Here is a 22,621-nt window from a genome sequence, read left to right as displayed (position 1 = left end):
CCACACCCTATGTAGGCCTGAAGCCAAAGTGTGCTGCCGTTGCATTTAGAAGCACCTTGATGTTGACGGATGCGTCAGCCCTAACCATTGGCATGATGAATGTCGCTATCACGTGGTAGTCCAAGCTCCTATGGTCGCTGGAGATGGAGGTGGCGAGACAGGTATGCGGCCCATTGTACCGCTTGACTTCCCAGATGCCCTTGCGTTGTCGGAGGCTCAGCCTAATCAACCATGTGCACCCATTCCCAAACTCCGAACACTTTCCCACGTACCGGTGATAGTCAGACTCAACTACCTTGTACTGTACCCCTCGGCGGATGCTGTACGTCTTGACACTCAACAGCGCCTCATCTTTATCCTGGAATTGTTGGCCAACCTGGAACTCTGTCATACCGGCAGACCCTTCGGTATCTCTAGCGCCAAATCCAACTAGCTGCCCAAGGTGTTCGTCCTGCCTCATGGCATCCAGATCCAAAGATGAAAAATGGGGTGGGTACTGATTTGTGCCAGAACTAGAACCACCAGTAGGCCTTATCGGATCACTCGCTCCAACATCATCGCCGTTTTCATCAGCGATAATATCCGGCTCGACTTCATCATCATCTGGATCATCACACAATCCCTCGCCAACACCAGCCGGTGGAGGACACTGTACTTCAGTCGGATGATGTTCCTCGTATCCAACCTCGTCTCCAACATTGCCGGCGAGATCAACAGCAAACGATGGGGAGGCGGCAGGCTGGACCGCTACCTCATACACTGGAACGGAGGAAGAAGCAACCGCAGGTCTCGAGCTCGAACCGGCCGCCGTGGCTATAGTGTTGGCATTCCGGTTCGACCCACCAGAGCTAGATACCACGTCGACGAACTTAGCCAACAGCTCCGGTGTCCTCACCTCCGGAAACTGCCTACGAGAAAGAAACATGACCTGCAAGTCCTCATCACTCCCGATAGTGAAACAATCATACTTCACCGTATCGTGGAGCACCGTGATTGGAATGCGATAGAAAAACTTCTTAACTCTCTTCACTCCTTCTAGACCAAGTTTGCCAAGCACGGAGCTCACGAGACCATCGTAACTGGTCGCGGGGCTCACGATAATACATAGAGGATCCTTATCCGTGAACTTCACCCCAGACCGAGTTTTTCTCTTAATCGATCCTCTGTGGTGTACTAGCACTAGAAAACTATCCTCACTAGCCATCTCACCTCTTTGTTCACAGCAACCTGATTTCACAACATATATATAGAAAACGGCTCCAAACTAATTCGAATCAACTTCATTCGCACTATATATATATAATTCGAATCAATTAAATTCGAATTACCCAGTATGAGTAATTCGAATCCATATGTTTCGAAATATGAGTTTCTAACCCTAAACATACTAATTCGAATTAATATACTACGATTTATGCTTTGGTAGTTCGAATCATATTGATTCGAATTACTTGTGATTTTTCATGCATAATTCAAGACAAGTCAATTCGAATTACGTGTAAGTCTGCATGCATAATTCGTGACAAATTAATTCGAACTACGTGCTTAGATTGACAAACATTAATTCAAATTGTTTCAATTCGAATTATGTGTGAGACTAATTCGAATCCTATTAATTCGAATTATATAAATATTTAATCTGATGAATTGTCGTAGCAAAATTTCATTTAGCATATTTGCGTAAAATTGAGCTATCCTTAGCTCATTTGCGTTTTTTGCCCTTTATTTGATACCACCACACACCATCCCACATGCCTATTGCCTACTACTAGAATCTTAGGATGGAAAATCTGATGCGGTCAAACCTATTCGATCATATTCCCTATTGCATTTTCACTTTAAGTGTAAGGCTATTAATTTCTCATTTGATCGGTTGATCCTGCTGCTTCTTTTTTTTGCCCCCTTTCTTTCTTTGTTTTCGCAGCCCCTCTGTTGTTTGTTTCTCTTTGTATAATTTTGATGAGTTGCCAAAAAAAAAAAAGGAAAAAGTTTCGGAACACGTTACCTTTATTAAAATTTAGTCAACATTTAATCCGTAAAAATAAATAATTTCATATTATTAGATATAATTTCATACCATTAAAAATACTAATAATAATTAATTAATAACTACAAATCACAAAATCTATTAATTCTTTAACACTCCTCAAAAAAAAAAAAATCAATTCATGTCTTATTAGCTTCTACTGAATTTCAGTTTTCAGTAACGAAAATTATCAAGATGAATGTTGAAAATTGAGATAACATATGGTGCTGTATGGACTCGCTGCAAATAAATAAAAAGTCTAGGAGACAAATATATTTTAGTAATTTTAATAAAAAATTAATTAATATAAACATCAAATTATCTTAAATAAATATAATTATAAATTAAATTAATTTATGTGTATAAATTCTGATAAATATAAATATAAATTATATAATTCATACGTATAAATTTTTATAGATATAAGGTTAAATTATTGTTGGTTAAATATTGATCTAAAACTATTTATTAATCATATATATAGCATTGCTGGGAAGTAATGAAAAACCAATAAGATGAGGGGAGAATATAGAATATATTTTATTTTTTAATTTATTTTGAGTAATACTATATTTTCTTAAATATTGTTTATTTGTTAGTATAAAAGGGTTCATAATATGGTGTAATTATATGTGTGGCTAATGTTAAACCAATAAATACTACAATAGCAAGTGCTTTAGATATGTTTGGTTGAAAAGTCGATACTGAAGTCCAATGATCCATGTTGAAAAGATATGAAGCTCGAAACCAAAACCAGCGAAGGAAGCCCACAGAAAATAGGATATTGACACGTGTCTAGTTTGACCCTTTGACATGCATCTTCCAAATTAATGCAATCTTATCTGATGTGGCGAGATTAATAGGTAAGACACTTCAATAATATAATTCACCTAACCCCCATGCTACAATACAGAGAGACATATTAATATTAAGACTTTTTGTGGTGATGGCTAAGAAAAAGAAAAACATCAAAACAAAGTGACTGTGAACTAGAATTGAAGCAAGAGTTTCCTAGACCTGATGCAGTTGCACAGTGAAACATCCAATTGAGGCCACGAAATCCAAACGTGGATGCTAAAATCACTAGAAATGGAAATAAAAATCATCACCAATGCGTTGAAACTAAACCAGAAACAACTTGTTTGACTTCATGTCATTGACAACTCGTATAGCTTCACCAACATGATCAAAGTAATTTTTCCGGCAATATTTCTAAATTAATGGATAAATAAAATATAATAATGTTCGTGCTCGAAGCGAGGTCACAGTCTGAAAAGGTAGAGTAGAAGATTTTAAATTCGTGAAGTACAGAATTATGGAGGAAGGACAATTTACAAGACATTTTTATACCAAAATTAGTAGCGTGCTAAATAGTAAAGTGAGTTTTTCATGTGTTTACTTGTTGATTGTTTTTCCTTTTTAGTCTTTATCATTTGGGATTGTCGTTGTTCAGACATTTGGTGCTCATTATGACACATTATTTATTGGGATTCAACGGTTACGAAATGTGGTAATATATCCATTGTGGTATCTGACCATTATTTCGTGAAATTAGTTATGATTTTAATCACTTCATCGGTTATGTTCTCTTTTATTTTGAGCAAATAAGACAACACTTTGTTTTTTTACTTTTTATAACTTTAATAATTTTCTTAATTCACATCAAAAGTTAAAAGTTGACATTTGTTTGAGAATTAGAATGAATAAAGAATTAGCTCAATAGAAAATGTGTACTTTTTATTTAAAAATGTTTATCAACAATATCTTTAAGAAATGCTCCTAATAATAATTTTAGCCCCAACCAATATAGAATGGATTAAAGTGCTAAGTACATTAACTTCTAATCAAAAGTCTTGATTTCAGTGTTGGAAAATGAAAAGTTATCTGTATTAAAAAGATTCCCATCTTTTTAATGAAATTTCATCTAAGGGAGATCTAATTAGTTGAGTTTTGATAATAGCCATGAGATTGCTACTTTAATTCCCTAATAATCTATAAAAAAATTGCAACTTGCTCTACAGTCTACACCATTTATTTGTCTTATGAATCTTCTTTCTTTTCCATATATATAGGCACTACCTTGTCTTAACAAGACAGAAAAAAAAGTGGCAACTACTTAAAGGTTTGAGATGAGGAAGAAGTGTGAGCTGTGTAACTGTGCTGCAAACTTGTTCTGTGATTCAGATCAAGCAAGCCTTTGTTGGGAATGTGATGCAAAGGTTCACAGTGCAAACTTTCTGGTCACAAAGCATCCAAGGATTCTTCTATGCCATGTTTGTCAGTCACTAACACCTTGGCATGGTTCAGGTCCCAAGTTTGTTCCCACCATGTCACTTTGCACTGATTGTGTCACCAAAAACAATGATACCTGCAACCACCAGAATGATGATGACGACTATGATGATGTAGAAAATGATGGTGTTGATGGTGGTGAGGATGAAGATGAAGATGAAGATGAAGAAGAAGAAAATCAAGTGGTTCCATGGACATCATCAACATCAATGCCTCCACCACCAGTTTCCTCTTCTTCAAATAGTGCAACCACTTCCACCAGATTCTCTAATGATGCTGAAGAAGAAGCAATCTCCAACTGACTAATAAAATTCATGCCTTTTTCTACTCCTTCATGTTCATGTTCAAGTAGAGGCTCTCTGCTGTTAAGTAGTATTGTTGTTATTATAACTCATAATATATGCTTTGATTTTTGTTCCTCTCTTAATATTATTATCTGCTTTCAATTTTCGAATAATTAAACATTATTTTAGGCTTGTCATGTCAAATAACAAAGATCACAAGAGGAAACGCCTTCAATGATTGATATATTGATCTCTCAAAGTGTTTTAGAGAGTATTGCTTGTGGATTTAGCTTCTTCCAACTGCTGAAAGAGAATGCTTATTATTATGATGATATTCTGATATCATATTACAGGTAAAAAAATCTTTTATTTCTTTTATGATTTTATCCCAACAAAATTTCACCGAAAATACTAAAATAAAAGGGAGGAAAGTCTGCACCAATCAGTAATTATTCCATGTGATGTAATGATCATGAATCATTGAATCTGCTCTGCTTGAGTAGTAAATGCTGCCACCATTCAATATGTTTGGTATGATTGAAAATTCTGTAATACTCCTGCATATTCTGAATATTTTCACAAATCATTGATGCTGGTTTTCTATTTGGTGTCATATATAATAACTATATATGCAGTTTTGTTCATATTATATAGGCTAGTACTTCTATGGTTACTTTTTTGAATTTTATAATATTTATAATTTGGTGTCTAATTTATTTTTTATGACAAAGTTTAAATATTTAATAAGTATTTATTTTTATATTTTTAAAATTAAATATTATTTTTTAATTTATTTTAATAAATTAGACAAATACCGTAATAATGATCTAAATTTTTATGGTGTTATTTATATATCAAGCTAAAATATGCAGACAAAATTAGAAAAGATAATCACTGTTCCAAATTTCAGTCAAGGGTAATTACTACTCTAGTTGTTGTGCATCTTGTATAGGTTGTCCCACTGACCCACCTATGACTATATCCAAATCCATAAAATCATAATTGCCACAAGTTCTTGATCTTTCTCTTGTTTTTATCCAACTGCTTGATTTGAAAATATTATTGAACCCTTGGGGGTTTTCTCCTATTTCTTTCTTTTTTTCTTTTTTCGACTGTGCAAATATTTATATTAAAAATTTTTTGTGGTCAGTAATTTGTAGCAATTTTGATCAGTATTTAATCAGTATAAATATTAAATTATTTTTAATAAATAAATTTTATTAATTATATATATAAATTCTAAAAAATATGAATACAAACCGTGTTAATTCATATATATAAAATTTGATAAATATAAATACAAATTATTAATTTTTTGTGTAAATCTTTGTTAATGTGGATACAAATTATTATCAAGCAAATATTAATCTAAAATAATAATATTTGTTAATCATATAACATTGTTTTATTTGTATTTAAATTCTTTATATAGCAGTAGACACTACTATTTATTCTTATTTTCTTGTTTTATAAATTTCGAATTGTGACAATCATAGAGCATTGAACTTGAGGTGCTGAAAAAAAGTTGCCCATTTGCATTAAATATGCAAGTTTCATTTATTAGCTAAGTAGTTAATCATGTGAAAATTCAGGCGCAGTGGACTTCACATGAAGTTGATAGTTGAGAGTCGTTAGATAAAAATTTAGTTAAATCAGTCAAATCATTTAACTATTTTCAACTATCAACTTCACGTAAAGTTCACTGCACCTGAGTTTTCACCAATTAATCAATACATGATGGTTTCAACTCCTTTTAATTTGATGTTATTTAGGAGACATGATTCTCCTTGAACCTGAAATATGAGAGGCTGCGAGCAATAATTGAATCCTTAATAATGAATATGTTTCAAAATTGCATGCTACAAATTTATGGGCTTTATGGCTGGAGGCTATCTTTCTAGATACTAAAAAACAATCACAAGATAAACCACAAAATTGGAGTTTATCAAGAAGATAGTAGAGTTTCCGACTTACCAACAATATCATTTACCAAAGAAGATGAACAATGGGTGACACCGGGCCATGACGACCCTGTGGTTATTACAATGATCCTTGATAATGCCAATCTCCATAGAACTTTGGTGGACTAAGGGAGTTTGGCTAACATACTATTTAAGCCCGCTTTTGACAAGTTCAGACTAGAAGAAAAGGATTTGAAGGCATATCCAGACAATCTTTTTGGGTTAGGAGAGACACCGATCTGACCTCCTGAATTCATCTCTTTCACTTTTGGTAAAGGCACAAGATCAAGACAGACAGTGGTGGAGCTTAGTTCAGACAAGAGGGATCATGGTCCCCCCAAACTTTTTATAAAAAATTTAATAGTATTTTTTTAAAAGATAAAAAATAGTTAAATTGACTTAAATACTTTATTATGACTTAAAGTATCTAATAAGTTCAATAAACAACACTCTCTCTATCTTTAAGTTCAAATATAAAAAATTAGATATTTTTTATTTATTTAATTTAATATTATTTTATATTTTATTATTTATTTAATTTAATTTTTTATATGGTAAAAAAAATAAGACATTCAATAAGTATTAATATTATTGTATTTGTATAAATTGATAAAAAAGTTCAATAAATATTATAAATTTTAATATTTGTTCTTCTAACTTCTTCTTTACATATTTTACAGGATATATATTCAAATTTTTATATAAAATAATAATGAAAATCAAAGAATTAATACATTTTTAAAGAGGAAGTCTAATATTTAAGAAGGAGAACATATAACTTTTACAATATCAACACCTGTAGATAGTTCTTCTACTTTAATGAATCACGAAAAAATTGAGATATAACCTTCAAAAGTTCAAAAAGTTACATCTGATGACTTTAACCTTAATTTTTGGAACGAGATCTTGAAAAATGTCATTAAATTTGGCAATATCACCCAAACCAAAGAGACGAGATTATCTTAAATGAGGTCCATATCAAAAATATTTTGATAATTATTTTCTATCTGACTCCCAAAATTTTGTTTCAAGTTCTGCCACTGCACATAGATGATCTAACCTTTGAAGCATGCGATGATATTGCCAAGAATCTTTTCCAACGTTTATAAAACCAAAGAATTTGTATAGATAATATACACATTCGATTGTCACCTGATATTAAAAAAATCTGATAATAACAAAGAAGTGTATAATATTAATTGAAAAAAAAAAAGAAGAAGAAAGAATAACCACCTGTCATGTGATTCATTCACAAGTATAGAATGAGTTTTGAACCTGGGAAGAGGCATGTGGGGCCAAACAAATCCGACAGCCCCACGTGGCTTGTGAAAGCATAATGAATCTAGTATAGTATTTTATAGGTTGCAAGTGGAGCATGGATGGTGCAGTCACAATTCACAAAGAATGTTAAACTAAATCTAATAAGGAGAAGGGTTTGGCAACAAGATTTGAAGGAATCAAGGAAAGAAAGAAGAGGAGGAAGGGTAGGGTAGGTACTTTTGTGGCTGTCATTGTTTGCTTTAACTAAAATTTACCACCACGGACATGAGAGAGAGATTACTTTTTGTGTTGTGTGATTATTCCTTGGATTCTATTAGCTCCAAAACCGTTGGTGTTTCTGATTCGTCTTGTGATTGTTCTATATATTTTTGTGAACCATAGTGGGATGAAAGGAGAAAGATATTCTGATTTCTACATCAATGGCTGTGGCCTTATCTTCAAATTTTAGCCACTACACTCCTTCCCTTTGCTACTCACTACTCACACAAGTCAAAAGTTTTGCATCTTCTGTTTCTGCTTTAATACACTAACGGTGGAAACTAAATCCTTACAAATTTTGTATTTGTTACATATACATTAAAATTAATCACTAATATAAAATATATATTATAAATGAGTTAAATAAATATATATATATATACTAATTGATTTCAGTAATTGATTTTAGTGTATATATAATATTTTTATTTTTTAATTAACTATATTCATATGAACAATGAGAGGCTCAATAATAAAAAAATATTATGCACACATAAAAAATTAATCATAAAATTAGTTACTATATAGTTCCATATAAATATGTGTTATTTAAATTATTTTTAATATTATATTATATTTTAATATCTATGTGTTATTTATTTTAATACATATAAAATAAATTATTAAAATATAAATGAAAAAATAAATTGAAATATGTCATGCATGTATATTACACTATAGTTGGCAGAATCTAACAATCGCCTACAACCTTTTTTTTTTTTTCAAAATAGTTTATTTATCCCATCATTTCAGCATCAATGATTATTAAGTGAAGCATCTCTCAATTTATGTACATAATTCTTAAAATTTAAGTTAATTAGAATGAATAAATAAATAATAAAAATAGTCAGTTTTGGACTAACAATAAAAAAAAAAGGAAAAGTAGTAAAAATAATATTAACAAAAGAGTATAGTTTAAAAAAGCCCATAAAATAGGCCTACGAAAACCTATTGGCCCAATAAAAGAGGCCCTTTGGGCCCATTGTAGACAGACTCCTTCCTTCTTCAAGCTACCGACCTGAGAAGTCAATAGATATCGAAGTGCAATTGAATAGAGCGAAGATTGAAATCCCAAATTGTAAAACCCCATAGCTAGAATCGACGCAGGTGAGTCTGAAATTTGCGATTGTGATTAGCGGAAGAGGAAAAAGAGATGCCTCAGAGGCATTCGAAGAACAACAACGACCTCGCGTTCTTCACGTATGACGAGAAGCGGAAGCTAGGGTATGGGACCCAGAAGGAGAGGCTGGGCAAGGATTCCATCAAGCCCTTCGATGCTTGCTGCCTCTGCTTGAAGCCCTTCATTGACCCCATGAGCTGCCACAAAGGTCATGTCTTTTGTAAAGAGTGCATTCTCGAGTGCTTGTTGGCTCAGAAGAAAGACATTCAAAGGTCTCTATTTTCAACCACTTTAATTTTTTAATTTTCGTTTTTTTTTTTCACTTTTTATTCCGAAGGAAAATAAGTTTTTGATTTGTTGGATTCTTATTCAAGTGGTGGGGCTGGATCCTTCTTAAACTCATGCTTGTGATGCAATGCTGTTTTGTGTTTTGATTAAGGGTAATTTTCTTTGAAATTCTGTAGCTGGAATTGCAGATCGTAGGATATTTTACTGATAAGTTCATGCATGATAGAATTTGGAAGGCATGCTTATGACTGATGAGACAATTTGGCGTTTTGCAGCGATTTGTTATTGTTTGTGTACATTTGTATAAATGCAGTGTTTCAGGATGTGAAAGAAATTGGGAATAAAGGGTTATTTAGTGAACTGCATTGATCGTTCATTTTGTTAGGAGTAAAGAGTTGGAATTGGATTAGTGAAAAATTTTTTGTGGAGTTAAGTTGGCTTTTAGATCTATTGCAACGGGTAGCTTATGTCAGCTTAGGAGGCTGGTCTCATTCATGAATATGGGTGCCTTTGTTTCTTTTATGTTGATGCCATTTATGCAAAGTGCTGATTGAAGGTTTTGTTCACTTGTGGCTTTCTGTTTGAGATTTGAGATGCATTGGTTGAAATTTTGAGAATTGCCAACAATAATACTTTTATGAGTTTGTAATTTGATTAGGCATGAGAAGGTTGGCCGATGATGACAATAGCCTCCAATCATTAAGTACAGTGTCTCGTATTATACCTTTGCATGTGCTTATTGAACTTTCAACATGCTTGATGCTTGTATGCTATTTGATGACTGAAGTTTAAGTTTTATTTGTGGTTTCACTTTGACCACTATCACCAGCTTTCGACATGCTTTGCTTTTTTTTTTTTCTCTCTGGTTTAAATTGTGCTTTCCTTTTGTCATCATGTTGATATAAATTTATAATGTTTAGATCATTTTCACAATTGCTTTCCTCTAGTCCTTTCAGGGCCTTAACTTGTATTGGATGTTGCACGAGTTATCATGTTAAACCATGTGTTCTTATGCTAGACAAATTCCATTGATTGCCTAAAACTTTCAATGATATCTTGCATTGGTTTATTCGTTTATGTTATGTTTTTCCCTGTGGTATGAATACCACCACATGTTGTTATGCAGTGATGTGCTCATGATATTTACAATAAAACAGAAAGCTTGCAGCCCATGCTGCTCAGCAGAAGCAAGAAAAAGAAGAAGAGGAGGAGAAATTGATGTTACAAAAGGCTAAAGAGCTCGATGCATTTGATCAGCAAAATCATGGTGCTGTACCACAATACAGTGATAGAAATTACAGCCGTGATAAGAATGGTTTCCATGGAGCAAACAGTGTGAAGGTCACATCCTATGAGGAGGAAGCCCTGCGGACAATGAAGGCGTTTTGGCTGCCTTCTGCTACGCCAGAAGCTGCTGTTAAAGTAGATGCGCCTGATACCAGTACTATCTGTCCAGAAGGCAGGGAGAAACTGAGGTTAAAGACACTTTTTCCTGTCCACTTCACTGAAGATACTAGTGAGCAGAAAAAGCCCAAGGCTCTTGATAGGACCTACCTTTGTCCTAGCTGCAAAGTTACTCTCACCAACACAATGTCACTTGTGGCCCTTAGTTCATGTGGACATGTATTTTGCAAGAAATGTGCTGATAGATTCATGGCCGTTGATAAGGTCTGTCTTATTTGCAACAAACCATGTAAAGAGAGAAATTTGGTCAACTTGGAGAAAGGGGGTACTGGATTTGCTGGTCATGGGGATCATCTTGAGGCTACAGACTTCAAGCATTTGGGAAGTGGTTCTGGTTTGGGCTTGGTTAGACCGGCAACGAAGACTTGAACCCGAATTGTGTAGCTTGTAGGTTGTATGACACTCCAAATCAGAAGAAGAAAAACTGCAATTACTTCTCTTGATGAAGTTATGTCCATGATACTCATCATTATATATCCTTATCATGATGCCTCTATGTTGTGTATTTTGTTTCTGGTTTTCTGTTTTCGTTTTCCAAGTATTAAACCATGATAATTTGAAAAGTCAGCCATGATAATTTTAAATAGCAGCTCGTTTCATTAATTTTTGGTGCTTGGAAATGTCAAATGTAGTGGGCGAAGTCTTATAAATGTTCTATAATTCTCTCATGAAGAAAGGTATGGACCATTTGGCACACTGTACAGTTGGTATTAGGTAAGCGACCTACGTAGCATTATTTGTTGCACATTAAATATTGTTGTAACAGACAGCTATAAAATTTTGATTGATAGCTGTTTACCTACTATGTTCGGTTGTGGTACTGTAATAATCTTGATTATTACCATAGTTGACAATTTGCTTATTGAATTTATACCGGGTCATTAGCATGAAAATGACGAGGAAGCTCACTAGTCCCGTGAAGAGAAACTTGTTCTCGATGAACATTTATATTTCTATATCAAATTTTAACTTGGTCTTTTGTAATACTTGGAAACCATTGAAATAAGATTAACGGGGCGCTTGTGTAATTGCAAATCTAATCTAATAAAATCTATATTCTCTCTTTTTTTTATGAAAAGACATGCATGGCCTTGTGAACTTGTTCCGTTGGGTGGGGATTAGGATAAATTGGATAAGGAGTTTGGCGAGTCAAATCAAATCCCAATCCCAATCCCATATGAAAAACAGATGCACATGCACGTGAGCTGCTTCATAAATGTGAAGGACTTATCACTTACGTTGTAAAGTGTAAACAGGTAAACGGCATTACCAAAACGACAAAAGACAAACAACATCCTAAGAAAAAGCAGAAATAACCCTACTTCATTTCCAACAACCAAAGGCCCAACATGCTTGCGGGGACTCAACTAATTCACGTTTATTGTGCTAATAAAAATAAAAAACAATTATAATACCAAAAAAATAAAAATTAATTACTTACCATGTATAAAAAAATGTACTTAGTATTTTATAAAAAAAATTATACTACTATAAATAAATTTCATTATTAATTTATTACATATTTAATTCTTCTGATAACTTATTATTTAATTTAAAAAATTATATAAATTAATATATACAAATATACATAAATATATAATAACTATTTTGATAACTTACTAAAATATATATATATATATTTTGTTGCCTTCGGTACCCTCATCCCGACAGATCAAGGACAGGACAGGTCAAGGACTAATCCGTCACGGATCGGAGCTCCATTTAAAGGTTTGCCATTGGCCAATGGGTTACTGCATGCACAAGGCGGGATTCGAACCCCTAACATTTGCTTAAGCGGACGAGTGAACTGACCACTTGACCAACTCAAGTTGGTTACTTACTAAAATATCTTTTAATAACAAAAAACAGCTCAAGGTAGCTTGCATGGTTGGAGAGTGGTTAGTGGTACCTCACGGCAAGTTGTTCCTTTCCTTAATTATGGTCTATGGATGGGTATGAAGAGTGAGTTTCCCACGCATTAACTTCTAATCAAACCTTACAAACTTGCTTCCGGAGGAAACATTCTTTTACCTTGAAATTGAAATTAACTTCTAATCCGGAAGCTTCAGTTTTAACTTTTAACTTTTAATAAGCAAACAAACAAATACACCATAGAATATAGTTGCCGGAATAGAATATTATATTAGTAGCAACTAGCATCGCTTTCTGATTAACTTTTAGCCTTTTTAATTTAAATGCATAACTTTGGACTTTTTAAAGTAAGTTCCCTGTTTATGGTTGTATACTTGTATTCCATTTACCCAATCACAATCTCTAATGCCACTTCCATTCAAGAAGACGCAACTTGACAATTTGACAGTAATTTTGGCTTTGTATTATGCTACACTCACTTAATAATAATAATAATAAAATACCATTTTATTTCCAATAAAAGTTAATAAAGCAAACTTACCGGGAATAGAAGCAATTAGTACGTTTGAGCTGTTCTTAGTAGATTATTACAGTAAATCTTGCTGCAAATCCAGATAGTAATTAGGATTAAGATGAGGATTGGCAATAAATCTTAGCTAAATTGTAGGGAGCACGTGGGAACAGCAATACCATCCGAAATGGGACGTTTGCAGGTCCCACACACCATTATTACCCGCCAACAAAGGGATCTCTATTCTTATAATAATTCATAATTAATCATTAATAATTAATGATTCAACTTAATTTTTTTTTTTTATGTAATTGTTATCTAAACTAAACAAACATGACTCTGTATTCATTGCATCATCTACACAAAACATAACACATTCCCAACCCCCAACAGCAAATCAGCAATCACAACACACAACATTTTTTACTCTCCATCTTTATCAAAACCTGTTTAAAAGTTTTTCTTTGTTCATTTATTTATATACCCCATAAAGCAAAATCTCAAAGGGTGTCCTCAAAAGCCGAGATTTTATTTAAAAAGGAGAGATTTTTGTTGAGGCAAGTTGAGAAAGGTGCAAGCTTTGTTTCTGGGTTTTCGAAAGCGAGCAGGAAATGGTGGATTCGGAGAAGGTGGTGTTGGTTGAGGAAGCAATGGAGGGGGAAAGGATCAACGGTGGTGAAGAAGATGAGAAGGAGAGGCTCTTGGAGGGTATGTCTGTTTTGGATTTTGACATGCTTTGCTCCACCGTGGCGTTGCAAAGTGCTAATGGTAGCTGGGGGATGCTTGGGAGAAGAAACCTTGATGATGGGGAAGAAGATGAGGAACAACATCTTGGTGGGGTTCTAAGGATGTGGGAGGGTGAAGTCCTTGATTGCTTCGATGACCGCCGCATAGCTCTTGAATCAGCATGGTAAGTTTCTCTTCGTTTTTTCTTTTTATTTTTTTGGGTAGATAGTTCATGCTTCGTTCATTGTGTTTATATGTCTGGTTTTGTAAGTAGTTTAGCTGATTTTGATAGAAATGACCGATGATTATTTATTTATTTATTTTTCAAGTCTTTTGCTTCTTCATCCTTCATATACGGAGGGAAAACCCTTTTGTGATTATGGTTTCAGTTTGAGGAGAAACAGAAATTATTAGCTCTAACTGTAAGCTAGTGAGAAGTGAGTTCAGGTTGCACTTTTGTGCTTCGGGTTCCATTCCATTCCATTCACAGAACTCCATATGGAAGTCCAATATTATCAATTTCCATGTTTTCTCAAGTGGGGTGAGGGGATTCTTTTAGACTGAGATTTGTTCTATGTAACTGTGATGTACTGAACTACTGTTGGATTATGACTTATGAAGGGAAATCAGTTTGACTTGTTTTCTTATGGATGCCTTTCTGGTCAATCAAACACTAAATTGCCAAAAGATAAACAAGGATAATGTATCTGTCAGAAGTTTGTCTTTATTTTGCAAATATTTGTTTGATGCAGCATGCATATAAGTAATAGCTAATATTCTGTTTCAGCTGTCCTTGTTACCGATTTGGGAAGAACATGAAACGAGCTGGCTTTGGTGCATGCTATATTCAGGTATATTTAGATAGCTTGGAAATTCAAATAATTGATCCGGTCATGAGTTAAAACCTTCAGAAATGGACTGGCTTTTAGGATTGCCAATTTCTGTCTTCATCTTTTCAACTTTAGTAATATAGATACAGTGCTCTTACATTTAAACTTCTTTCTTTTCCATTGCAGGCTGTAGTTTATTTTCTTCTTGCTTTAGGTGCCTTCGCTAACTTCATTGCTTTTATTGCCACAAGGCGTCATTACTTTGTTTACCTAGCTGTTGCCTTCACCATTTCTGTTGGAGCAATTTTAGGATTCTATCGAACACGTATTAGAAAGAAATTCAACATCAAGGTGGGTATATTTGCCTGTAATTATTTATTAATAGTTAGTTATTTTTTGGTAGGTTTTGATAGAGATTTCTCTCTAAATTTTAAGTTTCATTATTATTGGTTGATACTAATCATGAAAATGTTGCATTTTATTATACCTTCAAATATCCATAATGAATCTAGCTTTAATGCTGATTGTGAGGTACATATAGTTATTTGCATAGATGGAGTAGGGACTAGCTTGTATGGTTTTAATCTTTTTTACAGATAGCAGACTGGTGGTATATAACTCTCTTAATTTTTGCATTCACTTTAGAATAACGGTTGTGTCTACTGGAGTTATGGATATTTTTGTCACATGGCTTATTAGATTCTGACATATATGATGTTGTAAGTTTCTTGATACGATCTAGCTACATTTTTAACTGTAGGTTATCCCTCATTAGCAGGGTTGTGCCTTTTAGTTCAATGCTGTGAACAACTTTCTAGCATCTGATCAATGAGCTTGTGTTGCCTTGTTAATCTTTCTAAAAGTACAATTCATTTGAGTTACTGATGATGGAGTAGATGCCCAATTTTATTTTGCATTTTTTTCATGCATGCTAACTGTTGGGTTATGATAGTTTGAATTAGTCATCTGGCATCCTAACATTGTAATGCATATTGAGTTTTTTTCTTTTTTCTTTTTTGTTGGATAAAAACAATCTATGTGCTTTTGTTTTAATAGTGGGACAACGCTTAGTTTTTGTTGTGTGTGCTTATATATTTTCCTCTGTTGAATATATGCTGACTATTACTAACATCAACATAATATGGCTAGATTCATATATCTGATGTATTATTTGTTGGTGCCTTTTGCAGGGTAGTGATAGTGCCGTGGATGATTGCGCTTACCATTTTATCTGTCCTTGTTGTACATTATGCCAGGTAAATACAGAATTCTTTCTCTCCTCAACTCCGTTGTCTTGATTGACTTTGCTTGTATGAGACAAATCTTGATCCTAACCAAAATGGAGGCACATGTAAATTGTTGTCATACATAGTATTGAATACTGGTACATTTATGGCACAGGAGTCTAGAACACTGGAGATAAACAACGTTCAAGATGGCACTTGGCATGGCCGGGGTGACACGATATGCATAGGTGGGTTTAGTGATGGGAGTAAAGCACTGTTTGAGTTGCATCCCCCTCCTGTTGTGTCCATCATGCCAACTGATGAAAGTTGCATGGAGAAGAGCTGAATCAGTCTTGAATCTTGGCCAAGAGATTAATGCAATCGTGGCGGCGACAAAGACAGTTCACACTAGGACTAAAGTGCTATTTGACTAAGTGGAAAACATGTCAGTCTACAAATGTGCAGAGGATCTACCATTCTTAACTATTGGGGTCTTATTTTTGTCAACCCCTTTAGAGCTGGACTAGAGTTTCTAATATGAAAGAGTTACATCATTTAGTTATGTCTTTGTCAAACAGATTGTTTAAACTCATTCATGCTCCCAAAGAAAAGAAGGGCGTGATTCCAAGCTGTTCAAGTTTATCGACCTCTTGCTATAGGATTAGTTAGTTCTATTTCTCGAGCAGGGCAAGCGAAGGGGTCTAAGTCATGTTTCCTACTGAACTTACACATTTGTTAGTGAGATGAAAGAAAATAGAGGATGAAAAACGACCGAAATTCGTATTGAAGTTGTCTTGTATGCAATGTGAAGAAAATGAAAAGATAATGAGTTTGTGTTGCATGTTACAATTTCTTTTTTTTTTTTACCTATTCCCCCTATTTCTTGGCTCTTTTATTTTTCATATCCATTAAAATGATGTTGGATTAAGCTTTAGTTGATTTTTAAGTGCACCCCATATTTATGAATGACCGCAAATTGTAGAACTTTCGGTTGGGACAATAACCGTTTATCGGCTGATATTTGCTATCAAGCTATTGTTGACAGTTGAAACTCATCATCATCTTCTGCACAAACGTGTTCTGTTCAAATTTATCTTTGTGTCAACTACTTACACGTGTCATCTTTGTGCATCAACTAGGATAAAAATGAATCATGTTGTTAAATGAAACTTAGCTGGGATTACTTAGCGGCAATGAAATTCCTTCTTTTGGTATCAAGTTATTGATGATGCCAAGTGTTGTGCAAATAAAAGTTTGATAGATCTGCATCTTAAGTAAGGTGTTTACTTTACTTGATTATCTCTCAATTAACCTGTTTAACAGATATAAGTAATACAAGAAAAGATGTCAAGTTCTTTGACAACTTGGTAAACTTCTAATCAGATTCAAATTTACCCTCTATACCAGTGTCTTGTTCTCTTTCATTGCAATGGTGCTACACTGCTACTACATTACAGGTTTTTCTCTAGTTACTCTCCATATGGTAATTATTTTAATGATTTCTGAATTTTGATTCTATGGAATAGGAACCAGTAAAGTATGGATCTATCCACTCCATTGTCCAAAGCCTTGTCATCCTCTCTGCTGGCTTGAGTTTTGGTCTGAGTTGAAACACTGATATGGACCACAAATGATGGTTTTTCTCTCAGCTTCTTTGCTCCTTCACAACCATAGAAATCTGGAACATGTCTGGGCAGCGGAGGCTTATTAGATTCTCCGCCGCTTGATGCTTCTCTCCAGCACGCTCACCGGAGTTTCAGTGCTTAGAAAGCTTGTATCGATGGTTGACTCGTTCGCTTCCGTCCACATAACCATCTCTTGCATCAGGTCAATGCACTTGGTCAATGAATCCTACAATAACCACCATCAACATATTGGTTCTAATGCCAAATAAGAATAAAATATTTTCTTCAAATGACATTGATTGAATGCAAACTCACCTCATCTAGATTCTCACAAGCTGCAATTGAAGCTCTCAGCATAGTATATTGCTGCGGACATAGTTCGCGAGATGCAGAGATAAGAGCAGATGCTGCAATAGTTGAAGGTTTATACTCTAAAAGCTTAATGTCTGCAGCCACATAATAAGATAAATGCAAGTCACAGTTTCATTGAAATTGCACATTAACATTAGATTACATTACATAGTTGAATATATAATTGTATACTCGAAGAGTACCATTGTGAGCATTGAAGATTATCTTTGTAGCTTGCTCTTTAAGCACTTGCTTCAGTGATGGATCTTTGAGTTCTGTTGAAGAGATGAAGAAATGCAAGAAAGGAAAAGGTGTAATTGACCTCATACGCCATTCCAGAGCGCCAAGAATAAGAAGCTCCATCTTCCGAACAGTTTGAGACTCAAAGATGCAACCTTCTATCTGTTTCATTATGAGCATGGAATGTTCAAGTTATTCTCTTTTGTTGTACACATTTCTTTTCTGCTAACCGTTGTAATTACGTGAATCCAAAGCTTTACCTGTATATCAGAAATTGATAAGGGTGTGTTCTTCATCTTTGAAGCAAGAGAAAGGCAGGATATGACAACAAGTTTCAGTAACCATGGCTTCTCCATCTGCAAAACACAGAGGATTAATGTACACTTGTTACAAGCTTAAAGTGAAATCATTACATATTTTCTTACCGGAATTTCTTGCCTCGACATGAAGCGATGCAAGTAATTTATAGCTAGATAAGCTACATAAGGGTCCAAATTGCATGAAAACTGGACCTGAAATAACATAACAAACTTTGACAAATGTGACATTGAAGAGAGTGTAGTGAGAATACTATATATGGAAATAACTTCCACCTGAAGTATGAGAGAAATGGCTTCGCAACGAAAGGAAGCGCGAAAATGTGTTGAATTCAAGTAGTTTGGGGCCGGCATGTGATCAGATTCAGAAGCAAAGAGTTCTGTTATGGTATAAGCTTGTTGTTCCTTGAAGCAGGATAAAGGGTCTTCAAGATCAAACTCCATCTTCTTAGATTTTCTTTTTTTACCAGCACTGTGTTCTTCTAGTGTCTGTGCATTGCTATTGATGAATTCAAGGGCAGCATGGGAGAATGAAGTTAGAGACAAAAAGTCTCAAAGATGGTAAATGCAATGATGGAAAAGAAAAAGAGAAGGTTCACTTTCTGTGCTGATAAAGTGATTCTGCTGGTCTTGTAAGTTGACACAGTTACACAACTATTCACAGATACATGTACACATATATATTATTATAGATTCTTTGTTCCTTCCTCATTCATCCTCAAGTTTGTTCACATAAAAGTTAGGAAAAGGTTGAGATGAGTGAGAGAAAGAAAGGCCTAGAGAATTCAATAAGGTTTGGACTTAATATTACTAGCATTAGCATTTACATTTTGTGTCTCCTAGCAAAGATAAGGAAAAAGAAAAAGTTATTATAAGTTCAAATTCTTAAGAAATTGATCATAAATCATGATAATATAGCATGTGCGCTGGATCTGAGATGAAAGTGACAATGTTTTTGTTAAAATTAGGAGTGTTACCGTTGCTAATACAAACCCAGACACATATAGGGTTTATACTTAGGTCCCACCTATATATCATGATGTTGATAAGTTTATACCATCAGATCTTACATACTCTAGGAAAAAATATATACCATCTGGTTGTTGCATAATAATGAATGTAGACCCTTTTTGTTTATACAGCTTTGTGAGTATCACATTTTGTGTTCTACCATTTTTATTTGGGTAATTCAAATGAAAAGTGAAGATTGTTCTTTTTAAAATAGAAAAGAATTTAAAAATAAATGCATTACATCCAATACAGCCTCTCATAACAAATTTTTAGTTACAATCTTTACTCTTTATCAAAGAAATTTCCTTTCTACTTAACAAGACTATTGATAAGTGTTACATTTATACTACTCATTATAATATAACTCTTGGGCCTAATAGTGTTCTTCCTAACAAAAAGTAAGTGAATTATACTTAAAAGAGTAATTGAAAAACATGTTTAATTTGATTTATGAGCATGAAAGAGCAAGTGGTCCTCTCTAAAATCCTGTAATGAGAGATGATGGTGGTAGAGACAGTTGTGATATATGTATTCTCCCTCTCTTGTCCTAGAAAAGTTCTGCTAAGACATTGAGGCCCTCCTCTGCTGAATCCATCACTAAGTACAAGCTATTAACCTCATAGTAGCAGCTGGCAAAACTTACTTGTCCTATTGAAACCTTTGTTTTTCGACCTTCACTAATTGTCAACAATGAATACCTCTTTGTGTTTATTATTAGCTATACAAATGTGTCATAACATTCTAATTATGTATCACTGCACACCCTCTTTTTAGCTTTTGGCACATACCCTTTTGCTTGGAAAGGAAAAAAAAAAGAAAAAGAAAAAGAAAGAAAAGTAATGAACCTCTCTAGTCTGTATTCTATTCTCCTCAATGATACATAGCCATGAAATCATGAATGAAATGTTTACTACCTTATTCCCTTTGACCCATCATCTGAATAAAAAGGAATCCTTCCTCTTTTACCATATGGCATGCATGCAAACCTCAATAAATAATAATAACTTTGACCACTAGTTTTGATACTACATACTATTATTGTTATTAGGCACAGAACATAGTAGTGATGATAAATCATGCAAATAGTGATTCGGCATTTGTGTTGACGACATTTTAAGGCCAGAGATGTTCACATGATAGATGATCAAGAAAGGGGAAGTGTTGTGTTGTGTCAGAGAAAACGTCCCACTTTTTTAATTGACTCTCGTCTGCTTTGAGAATTTTATGTGCCATTGGGGGGTGTAGAGGGACATCATCCAATTGTCTTTACAAACAACATGTGACTTGTGCTATGCATTCATCCAATTTAGTACTGCCTAAGCATCAAATCTTACACCAATTTCACAAAACAGATAGAACAAAAGTAATAATAATAAATATACAAGATCGCAACACTAACCTTGGATTTTCGTTCAGTGGTTTAAACTTTAAAGAAATAGTTGCTACCCTCTTAATCAATATATCACAGGTCAATGTGTGAATGTATGTATTCTTAACATAGAAATTTTTATTGTATTCATTTGTTGAAAAACAATAATGTAATTTTTGTATATAAAAAATTAATTATCAATTAGTCATTATATATAAAAATGCGAATTTGATATCCCATAAAAAATTACTATATTACTATAAACAAATTTGATTATTGGTATATTATAAGTTTGTTTATTTTTATTATATTAAGTTTAATTATTACTCTGATAGATGATTATTTAATTAAAAATAAATATATAAATATACACAAGTATACATTAATTAACTTGGTAGTTGACTTTTAATATATATGTAACAATTTTGTTTAGAAAATATTAAGAAAGAAGAATGATTTTTTTTATATTAGTATATTTCCATAGGTCTCTAAAAGAAGAAAAAGAAAATATAATAATAATAATAGTAAAAATGAATGAGTAGTAAGAATTTCTACTTCTATTAAAAAAATGATAGAATATTTTACAATTATATTAGGTATATATTAAAATTAGTTATCAAAATCAGTTATCGAAATAGAATACATATTTAAATATAAAAAATATATTAAAAATAAGTTTAATTATGTATATTTTATGCACAATTATATAGTAGCTGAACTTAATACTGATTTTAATATTTAAATAGTATTTTTGAATATTTTATTACCTCTAAGTATAGGAACTAAAAAAAATCTAAATTCTACAACCATATATTGATTATCATAATTAAAAAATTTATCTAAGGTAGAATTTCACTGTCAAACGAGTGATGGATAAGATAGTGTTACCCCCACAAATATATATAACTCCAACTTTTGAAATTATTACTGCCAAGCACTTTGTGTATTTTATGAATCTATCTTTTAAAAAAAATACTAGATAAATAAATTATTTTTGTAATTAAACTTAACTACATTTTTTCTTCTTCTTATGTATTTTTTTTTTAAATTATTATCAATGTTTAAATTATTAGAATAATTTAATTAAATTTAATTACTAAAAAAATTTATTTATATAATATTATATCGCAGCAAGGAAGAGATATTGAATTATTGATCGAGTAGGGTCAATTTTTGGTAGAATCACTGGTTAGTTAAGTTACATGAAAAGTACAACAATAACACGCATGCTAGTTAAATAACTGAAATTTTAATCGAGATGATGAATCTAGAATGAGTATCTGGCTGCATTGTAGATAAAGTTTGTCTTATAATCCAATCTTATGCTTTTGTGACAAATAAATCAACCACTTTACGGGGAATGGTGCCTATCACTTCTTTATATAATAATAATAATAATAATAATAATAATAATAATAATATAGAATCAGTACAATTTATTATTATAGTTAGTTAATAATATTTAAAATTATTAATTGAAATGTTAATTAATATAAACTATAATTATTGACTTTAAAATTTTTCTAATAATAATAATACAAAAGAGCTAGAGAGAAGAAGGTAGAAAAA

At 33.1% G+C, this 22,621-nt stretch overlaps 3 protein-coding genes and 1 non-coding gene across 4 annotated transcripts; 3 read left to right on the top strand and 1 right to left on the bottom strand.

Moving 5' to 3' along the window:
* The first annotated feature begins 3,872 nt into the window (after positions 1–3,872).
* On the top strand, positions 3,873–4,737 carry LOC112786691 (uncharacterized). Its single transcript, XR_011878225.1, has 2 exons — positions 3,873–3,968; positions 4,099–4,737. It is a non-coding gene; the product is annotated as an uncharacterized protein (transcript).
* Positions 4,738–9,092: 4,355 nt separating this feature from the next.
* Positions 9,093–11,867, top strand: LOC112782918 (E3 ubiquitin-protein ligase CSU1). The gene is made up of 2 exons (XM_025825592.3): positions 9,093–9,494; positions 10,668–11,867. Exons 1-2 carry the CDS (start codon positions 9,256–9,258, stop codon positions 11,341–11,343), a joined length of 915 nt encoding a protein of 304 aa, XP_025681377.1. The 5' UTR covers positions 9,093–9,255; the 3' UTR covers positions 11,344–11,867.
* Positions 11,868–13,615: 1,748 nt separating this feature from the next.
* LOC112783614 (cell number regulator 9) lies at positions 13,616–16,988 on the top strand. Its single transcript, XM_025826641.3, has 5 exons — positions 13,616–14,267; positions 14,871–14,934; positions 15,100–15,264; positions 16,104–16,169; positions 16,315–16,988. Exons 1-5 carry the CDS (start codon positions 13,969–13,971, stop codon positions 16,483–16,485), a joined length of 765 nt encoding a protein of 254 aa, XP_025682426.1. The 5' UTR covers positions 13,616–13,968; the 3' UTR covers positions 16,486–16,988.
* Positions 16,989–17,409: 421 nt separating this feature from the next.
* LOC112783613 (putative cyclin-D6-1) lies at positions 17,410–19,557 on the bottom strand. Its single transcript, XM_025826640.3, has 6 exons — positions 18,949–19,557; positions 18,781–18,867; positions 18,616–18,711; positions 18,319–18,517; positions 18,080–18,210; positions 17,410–17,990 (listed from the first exon to the last, which is right to left on the bottom strand). Exons 1-6 carry the CDS (start codon positions 19,114–19,116, stop codon positions 17,847–17,849), a joined length of 825 nt encoding a protein of 274 aa, XP_025682425.1. The 5' UTR covers positions 19,117–19,557; the 3' UTR covers positions 17,410–17,846.
* Positions 19,558–22,621: the final 3,064 nt, after the last annotated feature.

This window comes from Arachis hypogaea, chromosome 20 (assembly GCF_003086295.3).
Source record: "Arachis hypogaea cultivar Tifrunner chromosome 20, arahy.Tifrunner.gnm2.J5K5, whole genome shotgun sequence".
Classification (NCBI taxonomy): Eukaryota; Viridiplantae; Streptophyta; class Magnoliopsida; order Fabales; family Fabaceae; genus Arachis; species Arachis hypogaea.
The sequence above is the reverse complement of the archived record's forward strand: the minus strand, read 5'-3'. Positions and strand labels throughout refer to the sequence as shown.

What these genes read in the sequence shown, in the direction of transcription:
- LOC112783614 (XM_025826641.3), top strand. Translation starts at nt 13,969, where the DNA reads ATGGTGGATTCGGAGAAGGTGGTGTTGGTTGAGGAAGCAATGGAGGGG. An exon ending in ATAGCTCTTGAATCAGCATG is followed by an intron (nt 14,268 to 14,870) that starts GTAAGTTTCTCT and finishes ATTCTGTTTCAG; the next exon opens with CTGTCCTTGTTACCGATTTG. An exon ending in TTGGTGCATGCTATATTCAG is followed by an intron (nt 14,935 to 15,099) that starts GTATATTTAGAT and finishes TTTCCATTGCAG; the next exon opens with GCTGTAGTTTATTTTCTTCT.
- LOC112783613 (XM_025826640.3), bottom strand. Translation starts at nt 19,116, where the DNA reads ATGGAGTTTGATCTTGAAGACCCTTTATCCTGCTTCAAGGAACAACAA. An exon ending in CCATTTCTCTCATACTTCAG is followed by an intron (nt 18,868 to 18,948) that starts GTGGAAGTTATT and finishes ATGTTATTTCAG; the next exon opens with GTCCAGTTTTCATGCAATTT. An exon ending in TGTCGAGGCAAGAAATTCCG is followed by an intron (nt 18,712 to 18,780) that starts GTAAGAAAATAT and finishes TGTGTTTTGCAG; the next exon opens with ATGGAGAAGCCATGGTTACT.
- LOC112782918 (XM_025825592.3), top strand. Translation starts at nt 9,256, where the DNA reads ATGCCTCAGAGGCATTCGAAGAACAACAACGACCTCGCGTTCTTCACG. An exon ending in CAGAAGAAAGACATTCAAAG is followed by an intron (nt 9,495 to 10,667) that starts GTCTCTATTTTC and finishes ACAATAAAACAG; the next exon opens with AAAGCTTGCAGCCCATGCTG.